Here is a 21,404-nt window from a genome sequence, read left to right as displayed (position 1 = left end):
TTTGCAAGCGAGCAGTTGCAAAGATGTAATGTAGTCCAAAACTTTTGTCTTGGACAATACACATAAGTACCATCTGTGACACTATGACAATGCTAAGGTTGAGTGTACTTTGTATGAATGTCATAAATGTCATAAAACATTCTCTTGAATGTTGGAAAAGTAATCCTCGAAGAATATTAATATTGAGTACCCATTTTATGGGAATTAGTGTGTACATTATGTTCGTGATCCATTGCACATTTATGTTTATATGCATGAGCCGTATTATGAGTACAGGTTCTACACCTTAAAAGGTTTTAATTGTTTTTGGGTTTTTTGGGGTTGTTTTTTTTTGGGGGGGGGGGGATTACGATGCTAAAATTTAATTAATATTTATGTGTAAATGTAAGCCATAGACAAGATACACTTCTGTTATGTTAAATTGTAAACTGCGCCAATAAAGTATCTAAACACTTACAAATGGTCAGATATATCGGAACCTGAAATAGTATGCCAAAAAATAATTATTCATTTCTATTCACCGTTAATTTCTGCACATTTTGACACACCTTATGTTGCGCTACGATGTTGTTTAGTGGATTTATGGACACTTGAGTGGCTTAAGGTCGAATTTCAAAAGTTGCAAAAGCCCCTATTCAAGCTAAATCGTTGTATTGTGACGAGTAAGATCAGCGTTTCTTTTGCCCGCCCTTTATAAATGATTTGTTTGTCGCGTTTTGGATAAATCGGTTGCGATGAACATCAGCAATAATTGTCAGTAACCAAGCAAAGGGGTCAAAGATGGGAGGCATACAACAAAATGGGTTAAGAGCCAGAATCCCTGATTATGGTAAGACAGGGAAAGGTGTTTCAAGATAACAGGAAAGATGGCTCAACTGACCAAACAGGAAAGAGGACGGATCGTTGGTTTGATAGAAGCCGGTATGTCGATTCGAGCTGCAGCTCATCAAGTTGGAACGTCACCAGCGACGGTCAGTAAAATGGTGGAATGGCTACCAAGCTCAGGGAAATGTGGACAACCTGCCAAGGAGTGGCCGCCCGAGTGTGACTTCTGCAGCAGAGGAAAGTGAACAAGTCCATCAAGCCTGACACCACTCTCGAGGGATTGCGACGCATCCTGATCAGGAAATGGCAGGGGATTGACCAGGGACAGATCAGATGTCTCGTTTGGAGTATGAGAAGACGACTCCTTGCCGTTAACAGTGATGGAGGACACACCAAGTATTGAGGACAGGATATCAGCAGTTTTAGAGTTAAAGATACGGCCATAAATTTCATGGTCAAGTAAACGAAACGAGTTTGTGTCTTTTGTCTTGATTTTGTCTGTGTGTGAGGCTTGTGTGAGTTCCCTTCTGGAATTGGGGTGAATAGGGGCTTTTGCAACTTTTGAAATTCGACCTTAAGCCACTCAAGTGCCCATAAATCCACCCAACAACATCGTAGCGCAACATAACATGTGTCAAAATGTGCACAAATTAACGGTGAATAGAAATGAATAATTATTCTTTGGCATACTAATTCAGGTTCCGATAAATCTGACTATTTGTAAGTGTTTAGATACTTTATTGGCGCAGTTTAGTATCCAATACATGTCATACAATTGCTGGTGGTGAGTTAACTCGTCTTATCTGTGGGCCTGTAAAAAAAGTGTGTTGAGAACATGATGAGACAAATTTAAGAGAACCCCAAATTATTGTGATGTGGTGATACTACTTACTACATAAAGCTTCCAAATGATTAATTTGTTAAAAGTATGAAGTTTTTGTCTGTTACATTTTTCTCAAATACTTGTGATCATGTTATTGTTGCTATTGTAATATATATCTCATAATTTTTTTAGAATGGACTTGTGCAGTACAAAATACAAATTGGATAAATTATTATTATTTGTATCATTTTTGTTGAATTTACAACTAACAAAAAGTTTCATTGTTAAGCAACCAGTCGCTAGACTGACCAGTCTTCAAACATGTATGTTATAAAATGATGGATTTTCTTTTGTATATTTTGCAGGCCTTAAACGGATTTGTAATTTTCATCTCGCGCAAAGGGAAGATTTTCTACGTCTCAGAGAACGTCGGTAAACATCTCGGCATCCATCAGGTACATTTTGAAAACCTTTTTTTCAGACTTTGTTTTGAACTAAGTTCCTTATATTGTCCGTGTATAACCTTGAAGTGTTCCAAGGAGACCTGGACCCAATTTCATAAAGCAGCTTAAGCAACAACAAAATCAGCTAAGCATAACAAAATTATGATTACCAGAATAAGGTTACCAGCCAACTACCATGTCACAAGAACAATTTGTGACTGGTATCCTGCTCATTTCTGTTTAGCAGAAAATTGTTCTGCAATAGTTATTCATTTTTTTATTGTTGGTAAGACACTGCTCTAGAATTGCAAGGGTCCTGGGTTCGAATCCCACCCGAGTAACATGCCTGTGATATTTTTTCACAGGACTCGGGGAAAGTACTGAGTATGTATGGGTAAAAAACCAAAATTAATATTCTTTATCCCCGATGCAAATTTAATATCTCTTATATCGTTGCGGTACCTGCTGCCAAAACATAGGATTCGAACTGCCTCTAGCTACCGGGCAACCTCGGTAGTCTAGTTGGTAAGACACTGCTCTAGAATTGCAAGGGTCGTGGGTTCGAATCCCACCCGAGTAACATGCCTGTGATATTTTTTCACAGGATTCGGGAAAGTACTGAGTATACAGTGCTAACACACATCTGTGTATGGGTAAAAAAAAAAAAAAATATTTTTTATCCCCGATGCAAATTTAACATCTCTTATATCTGCAATAGTTTCTGTTCATGCAGCTCTATGAAATTGGGCCCAGGAGAATACCATAAAGTCAAATTGTTTTGGCAATGTAAAATTACTTAACTTATATAAGGTCAAAAATTATTAGTCACACATCCTCACATGATCCACTTTGTTGTTTTTTTGCTGGTATTGTGGATCTTTAAAAGTTGTTATGTAATTGCTTCTTCTTTTTCATTTTTAAAATATGAACAGAAATTTAATGTACGACAGCAGGAAACCTGAAAAAAACAAAAACATTTAAAAACCATTTGATCCCCCCCCCACAATTACAAAGAACAACATGCTTCTACTGTCTATCATAATTTTTTGCTCTAATTTTGTTGGATACTATTGTGAAAGTGCATAAAAATTTGTTTTCACTATTCCGTTTTTTTTTTTTTTCAATTTGAAATTTCCAAACGGCTGTTTAAGACTGAGTCACCACGTTTTTATTTCCATTCATATATACAATTGTGTTAGAATGATCCAATAACCTTTAAACGTTGCGAAGAAATCTGACAGTTTGGTCCAGCTGGCCTCGACTCTGCTTTGAATTACAATCTGACTCTGCGTTGAATTACTATCCATGTTGAGAGTGAAGTAGCTCCTCATGCATGTTTAGAACTTGTTTGCTTGAGTTTCAACTCATCGCACGAAAGTATCAAACTTGCGCAAGCTAAATATGCGATGTATCTTCTTGAATTGGGCTGCAAAACACTCTGATAGTCAGTAAACGGCCCTGATAACTTTCACAGAATATATTTCAAATGGTTGTCAAGTGACAAATAAAACATGATAAACTACCATGATGCAACAAGTATTGTTCAGTTGTTAACTCATCTTTCTCATCGCTACACTATACCAATTTGTTAAATTTTCAAATGTTTTATATTTAACAGAACTGTGAAAGTGTTAGAAAGAATGTGCAGCTGTGATCTGTTTATAACAATTGGGTTTAAGCGTTGTCACTGGAACAGAAAGTAGAATAATGTATGCATTTCGCTCACGGCATCAATAACATTAATAGTCAATCATGCTAATATATTATACAGTATTGACAATTTAGCACAGAGCATAAACTGCCAGGAACTAGTTTGTTGCCGGGGGGTGGGGGGGGGGGGCGGCATGGAGCTGTAAGAAGAATATATAAATAATCTAAGGGGAAAGCGGGAGAAAAACTCTGTTTTAATTTCCATCTCTTTGTCCCTCTTGTATTTCTTTGTGAATGGCACCAGTATGAGCTGACTGGGAATACCATTATGGAGTTCATCCACCCGGAGGATCAGAAGGAGCTTGCGAAGCAGTTTGTTGTCCAGATACCAGGTCAGCAGACCTACAAAGGCTATGGGATGGAGAACGCAGGCGATGCACCAACCTCGATCAGCTTCAACTGTTTTGACAAAAAAGGTGCGCAACAATTTGTCAACCTATGTCACAACATTAGATAAATGGTTTATTATTTGAAAATACAAAACGACGTCGCAATCAGAAGATTGAATTGCCTCAAATTTTTACATTAAATCAATTTCATTAGAAAATTCCAATAACAAAAGTTTCAACAATTTAAAGCAATTAAGGAAATAGACTTTAAAAAGGCACCAGACTAAATTTAAACTTATCAAAAAGGGAGAAAGGGTGATCAAAACAAGGGTTATTTAAAAAGTTTTTTTATTGCCATTTTATTATCTCAGAAGTAGACAATTAGTCATCTACTAAACAAAATGTTGAGAGATAAAATGAGGAGAAAATATTAGCTTGAGAAATCTGACTATACTTTGAGGATGATCTACTCAAAGCAAAAAGGTCGTTGACTACTTTTTATTTTGCCATTTGAAGAACTAAATGAATTCAGGCAGTCGGTTGAAACTACCTGGCTGGGATTGCAATATTTGTCTTTTAATCCCGCAGGCCGAATCTCAGGGGACACTTATACTGTAAAGCCTGATTACAGCCGCTAACAATGTAGTTACATCTGCCTTCAACTGCTGTACTCCTACTAGAGTACTACTACTTGATTTTTACAGCAGTGTAAATTTTTCTCCTGAGAATAGGAAACTTCCAATGTTTAAAACTTTAATGAATTGTGATAGCTGTTTAGTCAGATTTCTTTTTACTGCAAATCTGCAGTTTCAATTCTAATTTAGAGATTTCAAATCAAAACAAGTTAATGTGTGGATAAGTAAAAGATAAGTGCACCCCTGCTTGGCAATCCAATGGAATTAGGGCCATTTGCATTGGAGACTTTTTAAAAGACCTTGCCCTTCCAAAGCGATAGCCTTTGCCTGTGAATGTCACTTGATCTAACTTGGATCCCAGTGCAGTTAATAACCAGGGGCCATTCAGAATTTATTCAATGCTAAAAAATATTGATTTTGTTTTTTCTCCTTCATGAAATATAATCCATGGCTTCATAATAAGTAATCTATACACTGAAGAACAAAATGATGCCTCAAACGAACCAGATATTTTTTAGATCAAAGGTCTTCAACATCAGTTGTTTTCAATGGCTTTTCCTGTTATTCTTTCGAGCCCACCCACCACCCAAAATTTTGAAAAAAGAAAATCAAAATTTTTAAGCATTGACTATTCTGAACGACCACTAATAGTGACAGGTATTGACCAGTTGCACAATGTGCAATGTGTGAGTCGAATATACAAAAAAGAATCGACTCCCAAAATGGTGGAAATGGTAGAAGCGGAAGAGGCACCTTGTGTTGAGGTGCGTAAAGGGGTCAACACTATGTTCCAATCTCTGGGTTTGATTTTAGGGGGAAAGTCCACAAGACTCCAGGGGTTATTGCTCAAAATTTTAACTGGACCAGAGAACTTTTTACAAAACTGGAATCAAAATGAGAGAACACTATCTATAATATACCCAGTTGCACATTTGAGCTGTTTTTGGAAAAAGCACTAGGAAAACATTTATCTCATATTTCTTATTTAAGGTAATACTTTGATACTCAATGTAATTGAAAGATATTTGTCGATCAGTCTAAATAAAAAATACAGTGAAGAGTCATTATAAAAAAAGCACAAAAGTTTACTGGCCCGATGCTGAAATCACTGGCCTGCGGTCTAGTGTTAATTCAGAGCCCTGAATCACACTTAAGGAGCAATATTCCACTCCCACTGAGTGATACTTGTGTAGATCTCAAACACCCTTCAGTTATAGTGAAATATTAAATCCCATGCAATGACAGCAAAATCCCAAGTGACACTCGTTGACTCTGTGATCCCAGGCACTAGATTCCAATCCAAAATAGCGAGATTCAATCCCTCTAGCTGATTGTGCAATCTCAATTCCATGCATTGAGAATGAGATCCCAATCCTACTCAACCTTAACAGATTCAAATCCGACTAAGCATGAGTGAGAACTTGGTATCTTGGTATTAACCACAAACCAAACCTCTCCTTTTATTATTTTCCATTTTATTTTTCCCTTTCTGCACAACTTCAGAAGACGAGATCCTACCAATTACAGATTATGTCCAAGAGAGGCAGTTCTTCCTGAGGATGCGTTCGGTCATGTCCAGACGTGGGTCTGGGGGTAAAGGCAAAGTCATCGGCTACAGGGTAAGTGTGATCCCGGAACTTGGGACTGTTGCATCATGCTCAAAACCTCAGTTTTTCTTACTACTTCAAACCTCGGGGCCATTTGAATAAAAATCAATCCTCCATTAACAGGAGAATTCAAATGCATTGATGCAATTTGGCAAGCTCCTAATGGACCAAGGAAGAGGGGAATCTTTATTGTATTCTGTTGTTTTGAAAGAAATATCATGTCTTCGTTGCCCCGGGTGCCTCTCGGTTATCTCATAAAGAGTAGCGGTAATTGCGTCCCCCGACTCTCTCCCTGGACGACCTGTTGGATTAGATAACTTGTATTTATTTGTCAAGCAAGACATTAAAGATGCTAGGTCCAATGTTTGGTGGATTTGACCCGAAAATTCAGATGTAAATCTTAAAGGAACACGTTGCTTTGGATCGGTCGAGTTGGTCTTTGAAATGCGTTTGTAACCATTTGTTAAAAAATGCATATGGTTAGAAAGATGTTTTACACACACATTTGGCTCGAAACTGCGCGGTTTTTCTTTTACTTTGCGCACTGACACGGACGGCCATTCATGGGAGTCAAAAATTTGACTTCCATAAATGGCCAACAGTGTTTGTCAAGGAGGTAAAAGGAAAATCGTGCAATTTCAAGTAATACTTGTGTGGATCATTGTATTCTACTTTTAAAACATCTTTCTAATCATATGCATTTTATAACAAACGGTTACAAACGCTTTTCAAAGACCAACTCGACCGATCCAAGGAAACTTGTTCCTTTAAAAAAGCTTTTTGAGAAAGTTATAAGCGTTCTTTTCTGGTATTGTATGAAAAAATCTGCTAACAATAAGTGGTAGTAAATTAAAACAAAAAATGAATTATTGTTGGGATCCCAAATTGTCTCACCATCTTCTTAAAAGAAGATGGAATTGAAATAAACATTAACACTATGTACATTTTCAAGATGTACGTGCTGCTCTTAAGCAGCCCTATGAAAACAGGCCTTGCCGAGGGCACTTTGGTCCTTTAGCAAAACATGTTTACTTTTTTTCAGCTGCGGGCAGGTTAATAAGTCAGAGGTCCCTTGGTCTGTGTAACACACTCTGAAGAAGCCTGTGCACTTTATGATGGTCTTTATAACCAACTGTTTAAAAAAACAAACAGAATATGCCATGAAGCATGTATAGAAAATTTCAGATTCACTATTTAGAATGTCTTGTTTACATGTAAACAAAATGAATGTCCATGGTTTGTAAATGCTTGCTTTATAAAATGTTCAATGTTAATTACCAGACACCAATATTTGTATGTACATGTGTAATGGTATTAAATGATTTTGACTGAAGAAATTTGGACAAAGTTACCTGGGGTGGATTTCACAAAGAGTTAGGACTAGTCTTATCTCGAGTTAGGACCAGTTACTCGTCCTAGCTTAGGACTATCCCTGCAATTTGTATATCTTCTAGGACTAGTCCTAAGTTAGGACTAGTCCTAACTCTTTGTGAAATCGACCCCAGGACTTACTGAAGTCATCTGTGTAATCATCTTCTGTTTATGTCTTTGTTTTTCTCCTCACCGAGTAGGTAGTGAATTTCTGTGGCCGTTTAAAGCTGATGTGCTCCAGTAGCAGCAAGGGATACACTGTTGAGGGCCTGATCAGCCTGTGTCGTCCCATCCAACCCCAGCCCATCTTAGAGGTGCGGATGGACGGTAACATGTTCATGAGCAGACACAGGTTGGATATGTGCTTCACATTCTGTGATCCTAGGTAAGGTCCCATCTGCTGGTTCTACTTGATAGAAAGGTTTGCGGTAACACCATGTAATGATAATGACTAGCGCAGTAATTTCTTTATAGTTTCTTTGAAATGTGTATACATTGTATTGCTGTTAAATCATCTAGCGTACATATTTCATTATTGCACTCATTGTTATTTGTTTTCAACTGAATGCGTAATTGTTACTGTCAAAATGAAAAATAAATGTCCATTGAAATTGAAATTGAAATAATCTTTTAATTAATGAGTTGCGGTGGTTCTGTGAATAACCGGTGGTTTCAACTCATTACATGGTGGTACCGCAAACCTTTCTATATCGTATTTCCACCATGCAAAATTTCAAGTCCTACTGAATCTACTTACCTTAACCTCTTAATAAAGGCGCCAAAATCCACCAAATTAAGGTGCTCAAGACACACAAGAGGGAATCCTCACACAGTAAAGAAAGAGGATAATAAGTCAAAGAACAATTAAAGAAATTACCCATATTTTTCAACAAGCTAGTTCTCAAACTTATCTTACACATAATGTTCTCATTTTATTTAATGTCCGAAAAAAGAAAAATTCAAAGTAAAATTACGGTTCTTGATAATCATCCCCATCACATACTTTGGATAATTCAAAGTGTCTAACAATTGGATGATTCGAACTGTTCACTCAAAAACTTTGTTGCTTAATTTCTAATGTAATAAGGCATTTCGTTTTTGGTATGGCCTTATAAAAATACTTGTTGTGCTTTGATGAAATAAACTGTGGAGTTTTATAAACTCATGAACTTACAGTGTTGCTAAGCAACAGTTTATATTGTTTTTCATTTCTAAACCATTATTCCTGTCTCTAAAATTATTCACGCCTACAAATTTATTCATGTCGGTACAATTAAGTCTTGTATCAATATTTGATTCGTGTCTGAACTTTTTTTCTTGTCTGTACATTAATTCATGTCTCAATATTTGTTCGTGTGATTACAACAATTCCTGTCAGTCTGTTAATGCAGTCTTGATGTTGTTCCATTCTTTACCATTAATCCTGTCTTAAACTGTTTGTGTTATGACATGTCTCTGTTAAAAAATGGAAAATTCCAGATTTTATCACAGCCAATTTCATAGCTCCAATCAACGGTAATAACTTGTTGGTGCTTACTATAGCAAAGGTGTTTCACAGGTTAGCAAGATGCTTAAGCCCGGTTTATACTTCCTGTGAATGCGAAGCAAATGTTGACTTCACAAATTCGCAACAATTAATTAGCAGCAGTTGATTTGTGCTCTACTCTCTTGCGATATATCGCAGCGAAAAACAGAGTTGTGACGTCAAATTCACGTCATATTTCACCATAGATTTGCATTGTTACGTCATTCTTTTTTGTACATAAGCCCTGAAATGTTAGCATGCCTTTTCATGTGCTTACGGTTAGCGGATAGAAAAAAAAGAATCTTGCCAAGTTAGCACAAAATCAATCATTAAGCAGTTCTATGAAATTAAACCAGTTCATTATTTAAGACTCTATCTGAATCAAGCAACTTTGGCTATGGCTGTGTGCCGTTACAGTTACATTGAAGATATGGACTTTTGGCATTTCAGCCAAAGCCACTGCTGAAGCTGTTAATTCTGACACGGCCTAATTTTACTCTCCTTGCCTTATATTCTTATCTGTACTGTATTCTAATCAATACTAGGGTGTGTTTTGGGGGTCATAAGCAATAACGGTTTCGGGCGATGGCCAGTGATCAACCAATGTCACGTTAGCGCATGTTACGACCATGAAAGCACACTGTCGCCCTGTTATTAATATTTTCCCACATTTCTCTCAGGATTATTACTCTCATTGGCTACGAGCCACATGAGCTGATTGGGAAAACCGTCTACCAGTTTCATAATCCTCTAGATGCAAGGAAAGTCAGTGACTGTCACTCTAAATGTAAGTTTCCTTTAAGGTTTAGTTTACTTCACATAAGACAGTTGTTACTGATAGACTAAGGTGCAAGGTTTTAGCCAGGATTTGGTAAAAGGGTACCCAAATTGTTCACTTACAATACATTTACATGTATGGCCAATAAAACAGGGTGTCACAGTGGTGACACTTGTGTCCTTTTAAAGCAATACACTTAACCATTGCTTCGCCCTTCGGATGATGGGGCGTTAAGCCATTGGTCCTGTGTGTTGTGTAACACACGTAAAAGAACCCAGTGCACTTTTCGAAAATAAAAGGGGTTCACCCCAGTGTTCCTGGTTTGATTGGCAGCATATTGCACCACAGCATCTTGTAAACCTTTACATGGTGCTATGTTAAAGGAGTAGATATCATAATTCAAAACGAAGTGCCACATACCTTTTTAGGAAAATGCTGTATTAAATGCGCATTATATAAAATTTGTTATTATTTCATCTATTTACAGTGATTGTGAAAGGCACCAGCGCTACTAAGTATTACCGCTTCATGGGCAAGAATGGTTCGTGGGTGTGGTTGCAGACACGAGCAACTATAATTTACAACACCAACAATGTGGCACAGTACGTAGTCTGCATGAACTATGTTATTGGGTGAGTAATTAGCTTGTTTTACTAGTCTTTTTCTCAAGGAAACCGGAAAAATCATAAAAGTGCAGGGAAAGCTACGTAGTAAGCAATCTAAATTAACTAGAGGTAGCTTTCACGTAGTAGTTTCTTGCTATGCACAAATTAGCCTGAACATCTGCCCGTCACACTTCGAGGCTTATGAATTGCGCCAGAGATCTGTCGTTGAGCCTACGTCAACCCCTATCCATAGTCACCTTACATCTACATTAATTTCACATGGAGAATTGAACAAAGTCCTTTGTATATAGACAGTACATAATACACAGTGCATACTGCATGCAGACGATCAAAAGTAAGCTTTCCATATCTGTGTTTTGATTGGTCCAAGGTGATGTTTGGCAGCTGCACCCAGATCACCTTGGACCAATCAAAACACAGATCTTTGCAGAAAGCTTATGTCACTGCACTTTGATCCAATGAATTCATTGTATCTGATTAAACCACTGGTTCTGTACAACCCAATGCCTGTCTTTATCCTTGTGTATAAAGACAGGTGACCAGTCTATGCTCAAAGTAGTGTGGTGCGTGTTTAACAAAGAATGACAATTTACTCAGTGGTTAGATTTTGATTACTTGCTTGTTGGATTTTTTTCCATCATTCTTCACTCGATTGAAACTCTTAGGCATTTAGGTGAAATGTAAGCTGTTATTGTTCTTTTGGGTGAGTAGTAAATTGTTTTCTTTTCTTTGTTGTGTCTTGCAGGAAAGATGCTGGGGAAAGACAGTTACTAATGGAGCAGATGTCAAAAATGAAAGCATCAAGTGAAATATGTGGCAGCATAGCAGACAGCGACTGCGGCGACAGCATTGCCAGCCCGAGCAGTGACAGTGGCAGTTATGCTGCTAGCTGTGTAGACTCTCCTAGAAGTGCCGATTCACCAGGAACCTCTGGCATCGGGTCTTGCTCAGACTTTGACGAGCCCTCACTGAAACACATCAAGAGGGAGATGGACAACTTTGATATGACCCTCATCCCTAAATCGGTCAGAGACAATGAAACAATCATGAAACCCTTGGATCCAACCCAGGAGATCAGTTTTGCTTCGCTTCTGAAGATGGACAACTTGAAGAAGATGTACGGAGGAACAGAAAAAATGGACACTTCGGAGAGAACGGAAGTCCCATTTAAGAAACAAGATAGTACGGAGTCAGATGCTAGTGCAGCACCTGCGAAAGCAGCCAATGTTGGAAGCATTGAGGGACCCTTTGATAATCCTCACTTGCACGGGTCAGCCGACATTCAACAGTCCTTCCAAAGAGCAACTCAGAATACCTCAGAAAAATTATTTCCAATGTCTGTTTTCTCACCGATTAGTGAGGTGGGATCAGACTCGAGTAGTACGGCCGATTCGGTGAGTTCACCACCGATGGAGGTCGTGCCTTCAGAAGGGAGGGACAACCGTATGATCAGTGTCGGTGAGGACGACGAAAGTTTATTCAAGGACCTCTTGGAGTTGACCAAGAATGACAATATGGATGACTCACTGAGCCAGCATGACAGGGAACTTCCCAGGATGTCATTCAGTGTGAACAGTCCGAGCAACCTGAGCCAGTTGTTAAACACTCAAAGCGCTGCCAGTGTCTCGGTCGGGGTCTCCAGCCCAGAGTCCCAGGAACTGAACGAGGAGGATGGTGAGGACGACGTCTTCAGCACTCCACCTGAGGCAAAAGATGCTTCCCCCAGTATTTTAGCTGGACTTTTGACCAAACTGCCAACACAGCAACCGACAAATGGTGCCGAATGCCCTTCCATGGTTCTTCAGCAGGGTCAAGGTAACACAACCTTCATGGGTATGTCCATCACTAAAGTGGATCCCATGATGTCCGGGGGTCTCCCCCAGCTTCCTGATGACATTGCTAATTTCTCACTGGAATTTTGCCAGCCGGTCATGGACCAGGCGACGTGTGACGCCATAGCGTCTTTAGGGGGATACCTGTCACCCGACTCCACGGAAAAGATCACAAGTGGTGGAAGTGCCACCATAACAGAAATCAGTGACTTGGAGGAAGCAAACCTCATGTCAGGCCCTTTAGACCAAGAATACAAAACTAGTCCCAGGGGAATTTCAAATGTGTCGCCGGTTACCTCGCAAGTACCGAACAGCACAATGCAAAACCAGACCCTACCGTACCTGCTCGAGCAGTCGAACAATTCAACGCCTGGCATTATGCAGGAACAGCTGATTGTCACTGAGAGGATATCACAGTTGGAGATTAAGGACAGCAGAATTGGTCCTAAGGCCACTGAATCATCTTCTGGTGCGCCGATCCTACACGCATTGCTCCTCAGTAGTAATAGGGGGGAAAACATGACAGAAAAGTCCAGGGCGCAACGGCCACCCCCACTCAGCAGTAATGGATTGAACAGTATGAACGATGTCTTGGGCCCCATCACCCCTTCCACCAAAGCAGCTGTAGAGGCAGTGGACTCATTAATTCAGGACTTTGATGAAGTGACTGGTACTATTAGGGAGGAAGTGCTGCCCTCCATCAATGGCAACAATAATATGGTGAACCAGGAGAACTATGTTTTGCTGCAGCAGTTGGAGGAGCAGCGGCAACGTATGGCTGAGGAGCATCGGCGACAGCAGCAGATTCTTATGGAAACCCAAGTGCAGCAGCAGAAGCTGCTAGATGAGCAGCGTCGAAAGCTGCTGGAAGAACAGCAGCAACAACTTTCTAATCAAACACTCCAGCAGTCTTTAATGCGTAAGCAAATGCAGTTTAAATTACAACAGCAGCAGCAACAGCAGCAGCAACAACAGCAGCAACAGCAGCAGCAGCAGCAACAACAGCAAGCTTTATTGGCCCAGCAAATAAACATTTCCAGTGGAATGCAGAGACAGCACAGTCAGGGACCTGACGTGCAGACAAACAACGGCGTGTCCAACTCTGCTGTTTTCACAGAGGATCCACAGGGTTATACTCAAAATATGTCTGAGTTTGCTGGCCAGCAGAACCGAACAATTTCGGCAGCGCTTCCAATCACTGGCCAACACAGGCAACATCATCAACAAATGCAGCAGTACTCTGCCTCTCCTCCCCAAGGCATCATGGATCCTTTCAATGTTCAGCAGCAGCGTGGAAGCCCACCATTCATGGGAAACTCTCCCTCCTCTATGGGCAGCCCACCAACCATGCAGCAGTACGCAGCACAGCAGCAGCAGCACCAGCAGCAGAAGCAGCTACCAACTCACAGAAACTACCCCGGCCAGATGCAGCCAGCCTACTGCAGGCCGCAGCAACAAAGTACCCGGATTCCCCTGCCGCAAGAGCAAACCAACACCAACTCCATGTTGTTCCAGAGTTTGCAGTGGAGCGGGACGGAGACTTCAACTATGACGCCCCATCAAGGTAACGGTATGAACATTCGGACTATTGAGCAATCTGATATTGACTTTGGACTGGCAAGCAACCACTTGCTGCAGCATCAACAGTAACCAGAGTTTATAATGTAAAGCACTTATACGTGTAGTTAATGTTCTGAACCAAAAACAGTTTCTGTAATTTCAGTTGTAGTCAAAGACTAATGTGTGATGAAAAAAAGGATTTCAATTAAGACAGATTATGTTTGTTATCTGAAACATATAGACCTGTAATTGATGCAGTGCTACTGGCCAAATTTCATAAGCCAGCAATACGATTTTGATAAGAAAAACTTATTCTCAGACATACATTACCAGCAAAATTGCTTCGCAATATACTTTGTGTGGTACTGATTGATGGATATGTTGTTTTACTTCAAAAAACAATTTTTATAATGTACCACTGGCTGCTTATGAAATTGTGGCATTAATTCAGTTTAAAATAATCATGCCTTGGTAAATGAGAAATCCATGAATTCTATACTGACTATAAGTTTCTGTTTTTTAGTTAAGCGAGAGGGATCACAACATTTGTAAAACAATGTGATGTAAATTAACACTGCTTTGCTAATTGACCTTTTGCTTCAGAATGCCTCTGCCCAGATTTAAAACAAAGGTCTTGCCGAAATGTGCACAGCTTTTTTTTCAAATGGTTTAAATGCATTTTACTGTAGTTAAGGAAACAGTTGAAAGAAGGGGTTTGAGACTTTCTATCGTGGAGAGGCTAACAGTGCACAAAGTGGTCAATACATAACAAACAATACACCTGTTTTAAACTTTTTTTTAAAGAAACTCAAAAGATATCCAGAAAAGGCCACACACAACTGAAGAAAATATTTTGTGTTATTCCAGGTTCCTCACAACAGAAGGGTTTGGAATGTTTGTGTTTGTTCAAAATCAGTCGTTTGGTTAAACCATGGAGAATCCTTTCACAATCTGATAAGAAATTCAAACTGACGCAAAGGGTCAATTAACAAATCTAGTGATTACAGGCTAATGCCACTTAATGTATGTGTTTTGGTGGGTGTGCGGATCACAAAGGAAAGTTTGTAAAACAATGTGATGTAAAATTCCTGCAGCCTTGCCATTAAACGGATTGTAAAGAGAGAGAGAGGGAGAGAAAGATTTAGTATTGATTAAAGAAGTAATGATTCAGAGAATGCTGGCACAAGGGGCGTCTTGAGGGCACAGGCTAATGATAAGGGTTTTTGCGGGGAGTCTCTTACAAATGGCTGTCAATTGCTTAGTCACAAACTTTCTGGAGGAGAAGTAGTTTTTCCTTTTGCCTTTTCCAAGCTTTTTCATCAAGAGTGCATTATTAAGAAGTGCAGGATTGGAAGTTTCAATATTCAATGTAATTGGATTTGCAAGTTTTATTCTCTATAGTTCTACACACTCCTTGTTGAACTGATAGTTGTAGAAAATAAGGGTTGCCATAGTTTTGGCAAAACAATCTGCATCTCGGAACTCTCTAAAGTTATCATCAAATGCAAATAACTCGAATTGAGTATATGACAGTCATATGTGCGAGGGGGGGGGGGTGGTAATCATTATAAGGGATTTTCATTGTCATATCTTATGACAACCTGCCTGTGAACAAACCCACTTTGCCTGTCTACATTCTCTGTATCCTTGTTTATGATTGTTGTCCAGTTTTGGCCTTTAGCATGACGCAGCCATCAATGTGAAATGGACTGTTTGAACATCGGCTGAATTGAAGCATAGAGAGTTCTCCATACAGCCTTGTTTTGTGTGTCATGTAGTTTCTATTGAAGGGAAAAATACCAAAGATGGCTGCGCTGCGTCAAAGTGCTCTGGACAAAATCACATGTTACGGGTTTTACATAATGGTCTTCTATCAGAAACAGAATAAGAAACGGAAGTATTGTGGCCTTGGACGTTTACATTTACAGCAAAGTGCTTTTCTTTAATACTTTTGTGTACGTTTACAGAACATAAACGAGTGGACTTTTAGAAGTTCATCTCCTGTTCAATTCTTCCTTAATATGGATAGTATTTTTCTCTATTTTTTAAACAGATAACAATTCAGTGGAGGTTAAATTGAACAGGTGATTTTTTTTTTCTGGCTTTTTTTAATGCAGACTGTAGCAAACTAAGGCAACTTTCGACATGCAGAAATATTCTAGATGTGAAAAGTAGAAGTTGAATTAAAGGGATGCATAACCTTGGTTATTATCTGGAGAAAAAAACAAGACAAATTTTCATCTTAAAGATGAAACTCAGTTTGAAAATTGTACAAGAGCCAATAAGCCTGAGAAGGTAATCCAGCTGAGTGCTTTCATCCTGGATGGATATATTTAGTAGGATCTCAGAGTAATATCTCAGAATTTCCGAGAAATCTCAGAAGTTCAAAGAATCTTTTAGAAACAAATTAATGTAGTGGGGGTTTTGGGTTTATTGCTCTTTGCACATTTTTCAGTGCGAACTGATAAGCACTTCTTGCAAGTTCCCAGAGTTGTATTGTGTGTGTCTGGTCGTCTTGTTACTGGCTGTTGGCCTGATTTGTATGCAAGCGCCTCATGCCATGTACACAATAGTGTAAGCGGTGCACGAAGCAAGCTTACTTTGGGTTTACTCGACATCCGCGAACAATTTTAAGTTTGCATTTGTTTTAACAACTGTACTATATGCACAGTTCTTGAGCAAAAGTTGATTTGAAGCAAAGGTTTCTTTCAGAATAGCAAGGTTGTGCCGTTCCCTTTAATCAAATTTCTTTTTACCTTTTTTTCTGAGGCTGTCAGATATTTCTCTTGTTTTTCACAGTATTATGTACTTTCAGATTCTTCATTTTTTCAATTTTTTATTTTTTCAATTGTGTGTTATTTGCAAACTTTTGACTTTTGATTTGTTCTTCCTGTTGATAAAAAACCCTGAAAGTCTCAGTGTTTTCAAATCAGGTTCAGTATTTTGTACATATCATTTGATGTGCCTTTTTCTTCATGGAATGGAATGAATTAATGGTTGCTATGGAACATTGCAGGGTGTTTTTTCTTGATAGACAAAGAGGCTAATTTTGTTGGCAGGAAAGTTTAGATTCTTTACATTTTTTGTGACATATTCTGTCTATACTTGCAGGAGAGATTTGACATTGTTCATCGCCCAAATATTTTGTATAATGTACATAATACTGTCTTTGGCAAACTCATACAGGGCGACGTTCTTTTACAATGACAAAAAATTTATAAAGCAGCTTGGGGAAAATCTCTTTGCTCTTGCTCAGTTTTCAGACATGCTTTGTTTATGTTAATAGGGCAACAAGGCAAGGACTGAGGGCATGAATAAAATTACCTCAATTGCCTTATGAAAATACTGTTAGTTCAGTCGTAAAGGTTCATATCAATCATGAAAAAAAAAAAAAATTACAAGAACTTTTTTCTACAGAAAATTTTCAATCATGCTGACAATAAGATTCTTTTCTGAATTGAACATTTCTATTCACATAAAATGTAAGGTTAAATGCATAGATTTTATTTCAAAGTTTTTAAAATTTAACTCTTGAGGCAGACTGCTTTAAGTATGGTGTATAAAACTTACGTTTTTTTGCTGGAAAAAAAAAAAGCTAAGCTGGAATACCCACTGCCCATCAGTTGCTGTTGACACGCACAAGTTTAAGAGGAAGAAGAAAAAGGACCAAATGAAGATAGTTAATATGTTTTGTCCAATTTTGAGGTTGCTAAAAATTGGCTTTTGTTAGTTTGTTTCCATTTGTATCACTTGTTCTTGTGGGAGGCCATTACCCCCCCCCCCCCCCCCAAAAAAAAGGTACAAAGTTACCTTGGTTGGACACTTAACTATACCTTCTGTTTAAGGTTACTGTTAATTTATTGTCAAAGTCTCCAGGGCTGGCATTATTTTGTGGCCGTTTTTTTTATATTGTTGAAAATAGTTTGCTGAATTTTCTAGGAGACTGATGCATTGATTATTGTGTTAATTATGATGATGATGTTACTTTTGGACAAAAATATGGTTGACAAAATTGCAGGGTTTTGTTTTGGGGTTTTTGTTTTTTTGGCTGACGGATGTTGTGGTTATCTTATCTACTCAAACAAATAATAAGTGTATTATAGAAAATTTGATAAAATTATTGAGAATAATTAATGTGGTGGTGAGCTGAACTTTTTTTAATATGTCTTTTTTCCCCCTCTCAAAAGAGATGATGCACTGCAATTATGCTGCATAATGTTTGGTGTTATTTTTTCTTCTTGATAATGTCAACTTAAAACAGCTGATAACAATTACTAGTATTTTGCAGTCATCATTAAGTATTTACATTTTGCGCACGTGGTGGACATTAAATGTTGAAGAAAACAGTATGAAGGATGATGACAGAAACTTGTGGCAGCTGTTTTAAACTATTTATAAAAAAAAGTGGAACAAAATTTTATTTTTGCGAGAGAATTTTATCCTACGTAAAACTTGGTGAACAGCCAGGGTAATAGAAGCCTGGTTCCTTGGTTCACCTTTTAAATGTCAGAGTGAAATCTCCACTTTTTTGTTTTCAAACTGTATGACCATAAGCTCAAAATGAAACTACAGTATTTTATTGATTTCGGCTGTATGGGTGTTGTACACCAATCGTAAAACAAATCTTTGACTTACGTTTGTTTGAGTGCTATGGAGTTTTGTTTAATAGAAATTTTGATAACAACAAAATCCATTACCTTTGCACAATGAATTGTTCTATAAGATTTGACCTATTAGTTTCTTTGTAAAGTTATTTGTTGGAGAGCATGCCATTTCAACAGCTTAGATTCAATCACAAAACTGCACTTTGCACAATATTTTTGGAAGCCCAAAACTTACTTCCCCGTAAGAAAATTAGTTCATGATTTTTATTTTCTAGATTCTATCTTTTTTTTTATATAACCTGTAAGGCATATAAGTAAAACCAATTTAATATGTGGATTGCTGTGGTTAATTGTAAATAATAATATTAGCATGTCTTGTAAAACTAGTACATGCATTTTGTAGTGTTGAATATAGTTTTGTAAATTATTCTTGTAAATAACTGAAAAAAATACATTTTAAGTATCATGTTGTGTTGCTGAAAATCTATAATAGCCTTAAAAAGACATGAAGGGAAAATTATAAGCTGTCGCTAACAAGTTTTGTATTGTCAGGTTTTGGATTAATTTTATTTTGTTCTCGCTCTACTGAAAGGCTCCTTTAAACCTAGTTTTAAGAAGTATCAATGGATATTAAAAATATGTTTTATTTTATATTGTTTCCATAGGAACAGAGGCTGGATGATATTCTTATAATTCTTTTTTTTTTTTTTTGGGGGGGGGGGGGGTTGTAAAAGGAAAAAAGTGAATATCTTGTTCAGACCAAGCGTCCAAGATGGACCTTGGTCATATTCCCTGTATACAGTAGTAATGATAAAGGCTGATCTTATCAATAATATGAGGGAGCAGACTATTTTGCCCTTTCAGTTTTGGTAGATTTCTTGGATTTAAATTGAATATGAGCATCTATGTTATGCTGTGATAAAATTCTCTAACATGGAACTATTCGTCTGAATATTTGTACTGACTATAGTAAAACACTAAACTTGTGTTTTGGTTGGCGTAGCAATATCTTCTATGGCGTATTAATGAAAAAGCATGGCTATAAAGACTCATCATTGTTAGTTATTAACAAATTTCACAATTTTTTTTAAAGAATTGGAATAGTTCTATAATATTCTTCACATTTCATGTTATTTATTGATTTTTAAAATTTTAAATCTAATGTGTCATCACTTTTCAGACTTGATTTAACACTTTTTGGGCGAATAACTTTCAAACTTTCACATTGGTCAAATTTGAAATTATCTCTCAGAGAAATGAAATTGAAAATCAAAAACACATAGTCTTTGGATCCTTTGTGATGTCAGTTGTGAACATTGGGCTGTCATGCCTCTGTTTGAAATAGAAACATTTCTCCTTGATTCTCCTTAATTTTGTTATTCCTCTGCATGTGACATGGTCTTTAAGGGAAGAAAAGAAGACACCAACTTCCTGTGAGATAAATTGTGGTATTTCTGTTTCTGTGTGCCAATTAATTGGACCAGGTCTAATTTCCTTCTATCGAAACTGGTTTCATGACTTAATCCTCATTAGTAGATTACCCCTCGGCAATGCTACGTGAGGAAAATTCCCACTCTTTTCTGTTGTCTCATCCCTTGAAACCTGCATGAACTCTTTAATGACATTGGTTACTAAAGACACAAGGAGAGTCTAAATGTGGGAGGATGCAACAGGTTTTTGGGGGGGAATGCAATTATAAACATCTGCTGAAGTACTACTCAACACTCCTTGTTGCATAGACCTTTAGTACAGAGATGTTACATCAGCTACTCTGAATAAGTTTTACTCTGTAGTATCTTGCCTGCCTGAAAGGCACTGGAATGTACAAGGTGGCTCTTGTAAACAAAGAATTAGTGGTCTATAAACTGAAGTATCACTCTCACTACAATTCTATCAAGCCCGGTTCATACTTCTGCGAATGCGAATGCAATACGAATATTGGCGTCACAAATTCGCAATGAAATTCGCACTGAGCTGAGTTGTGCTCAACTCTCTTGCGAATATCGCAGCAAAAGAGGGATTGTGACTTCAAATTCACATCACACTCACATTCGCAGGAAGTATGAACCGGGCTTTACACTTCCAGCGAAATTGCACATTTGTACCCATAATGTGTATACAGTTTGAAAACAAAATTCCCACATTCACATTCCTGTGATATGTATCATTGTTTAATCCAAAAGCTGCTATGACAAAATAATATGAATTCTCTCAAAAAGATGAACTTATACATAGATCAAATTACTTCCAAGTTTTTTTCCCTGCTTCAGAAAGTCAGTTTTAAGCTGTAGTTCATGTTAGTTATTTCTCTAATCCATTCATTGTATCAGTTATAAATATTGTGTTGCCTGCTTGTGTAAGGTCTGTTTTTTATAGTGTACACAGAATTGCATTGCTCAGAATACCAAATAGAGGTGCATTATATGCTCCATTTTATCGTTATGAAGTGTCAATGGTGCGGCAAATCTGTTTAGAATTAACTGTCCCCTTTGTTGTTCTTTTTTCGGTACGAGTCTGAGTTGGGTTTGTGTCATGACACTGTAGATAATGTGTAATTTCACTTGTATATTATAAATATATGACAAAACTGATTGTACAATGTATTGTGTATTCTTCCGTCCTATTTGCTCTGGATCGCAGGTGATTGGAGTATATGGTAATTTGTAAAAAATGAAGAAAAAAATTTGGGTTTTATTCTGATTTTATTCGTTCTTGTGCTTCTCATGGACAACTTTT

At 37.8% G+C, this 21,404-nt stretch overlaps 1 protein-coding gene across 1 annotated transcript in view; it reads left to right on the top strand.

Annotated features, from left to right (window-relative positions):
• LOC139946776 (uncharacterized) overlaps positions 1-20,330 on the top strand; it is a 66,590-nt gene extending 46,260 nt beyond the window's left edge. Inside the window, exons 5-11 of the mRNA XM_071944472.1 lie at positions 2,014-2,103; positions 4,046-4,217; positions 6,269-6,384; positions 7,944-8,128; positions 9,949-10,055; positions 10,534-10,678; positions 11,418-20,330. Coding sequence (XP_071800573.1) covers positions 2,014-2,103; positions 4,046-4,217; positions 6,269-6,384; positions 7,944-8,128; positions 9,949-10,055; positions 10,534-10,678; positions 11,418-14,154 — 3,552 coding nt within the window. The 3' untranslated portion in view covers positions 14,155-20,330. The remainder of the gene's footprint in view (positions 1-2,013; positions 2,104-4,045; positions 4,218-6,268; positions 6,385-7,943; positions 8,129-9,948; positions 10,056-10,533; positions 10,679-11,417) is intronic.
• The last annotated feature ends 1,074 nt before the right edge of the window (positions 20,331-21,404 follow it).

The sequence above is a fragment of the Asterias amurensis genome, chromosome 1 (genome assembly GCF_032118995.1).
Source record: "Asterias amurensis chromosome 1, ASM3211899v1".
NCBI lineage: Eukaryota > Metazoa > Echinodermata > Asteroidea > Forcipulatida > Asteriidae > Asterias > Asterias amurensis.
The sequence above is the reverse complement of the archived record's forward strand: the minus strand, read 5'-3'. Positions and strand labels throughout refer to the sequence as shown.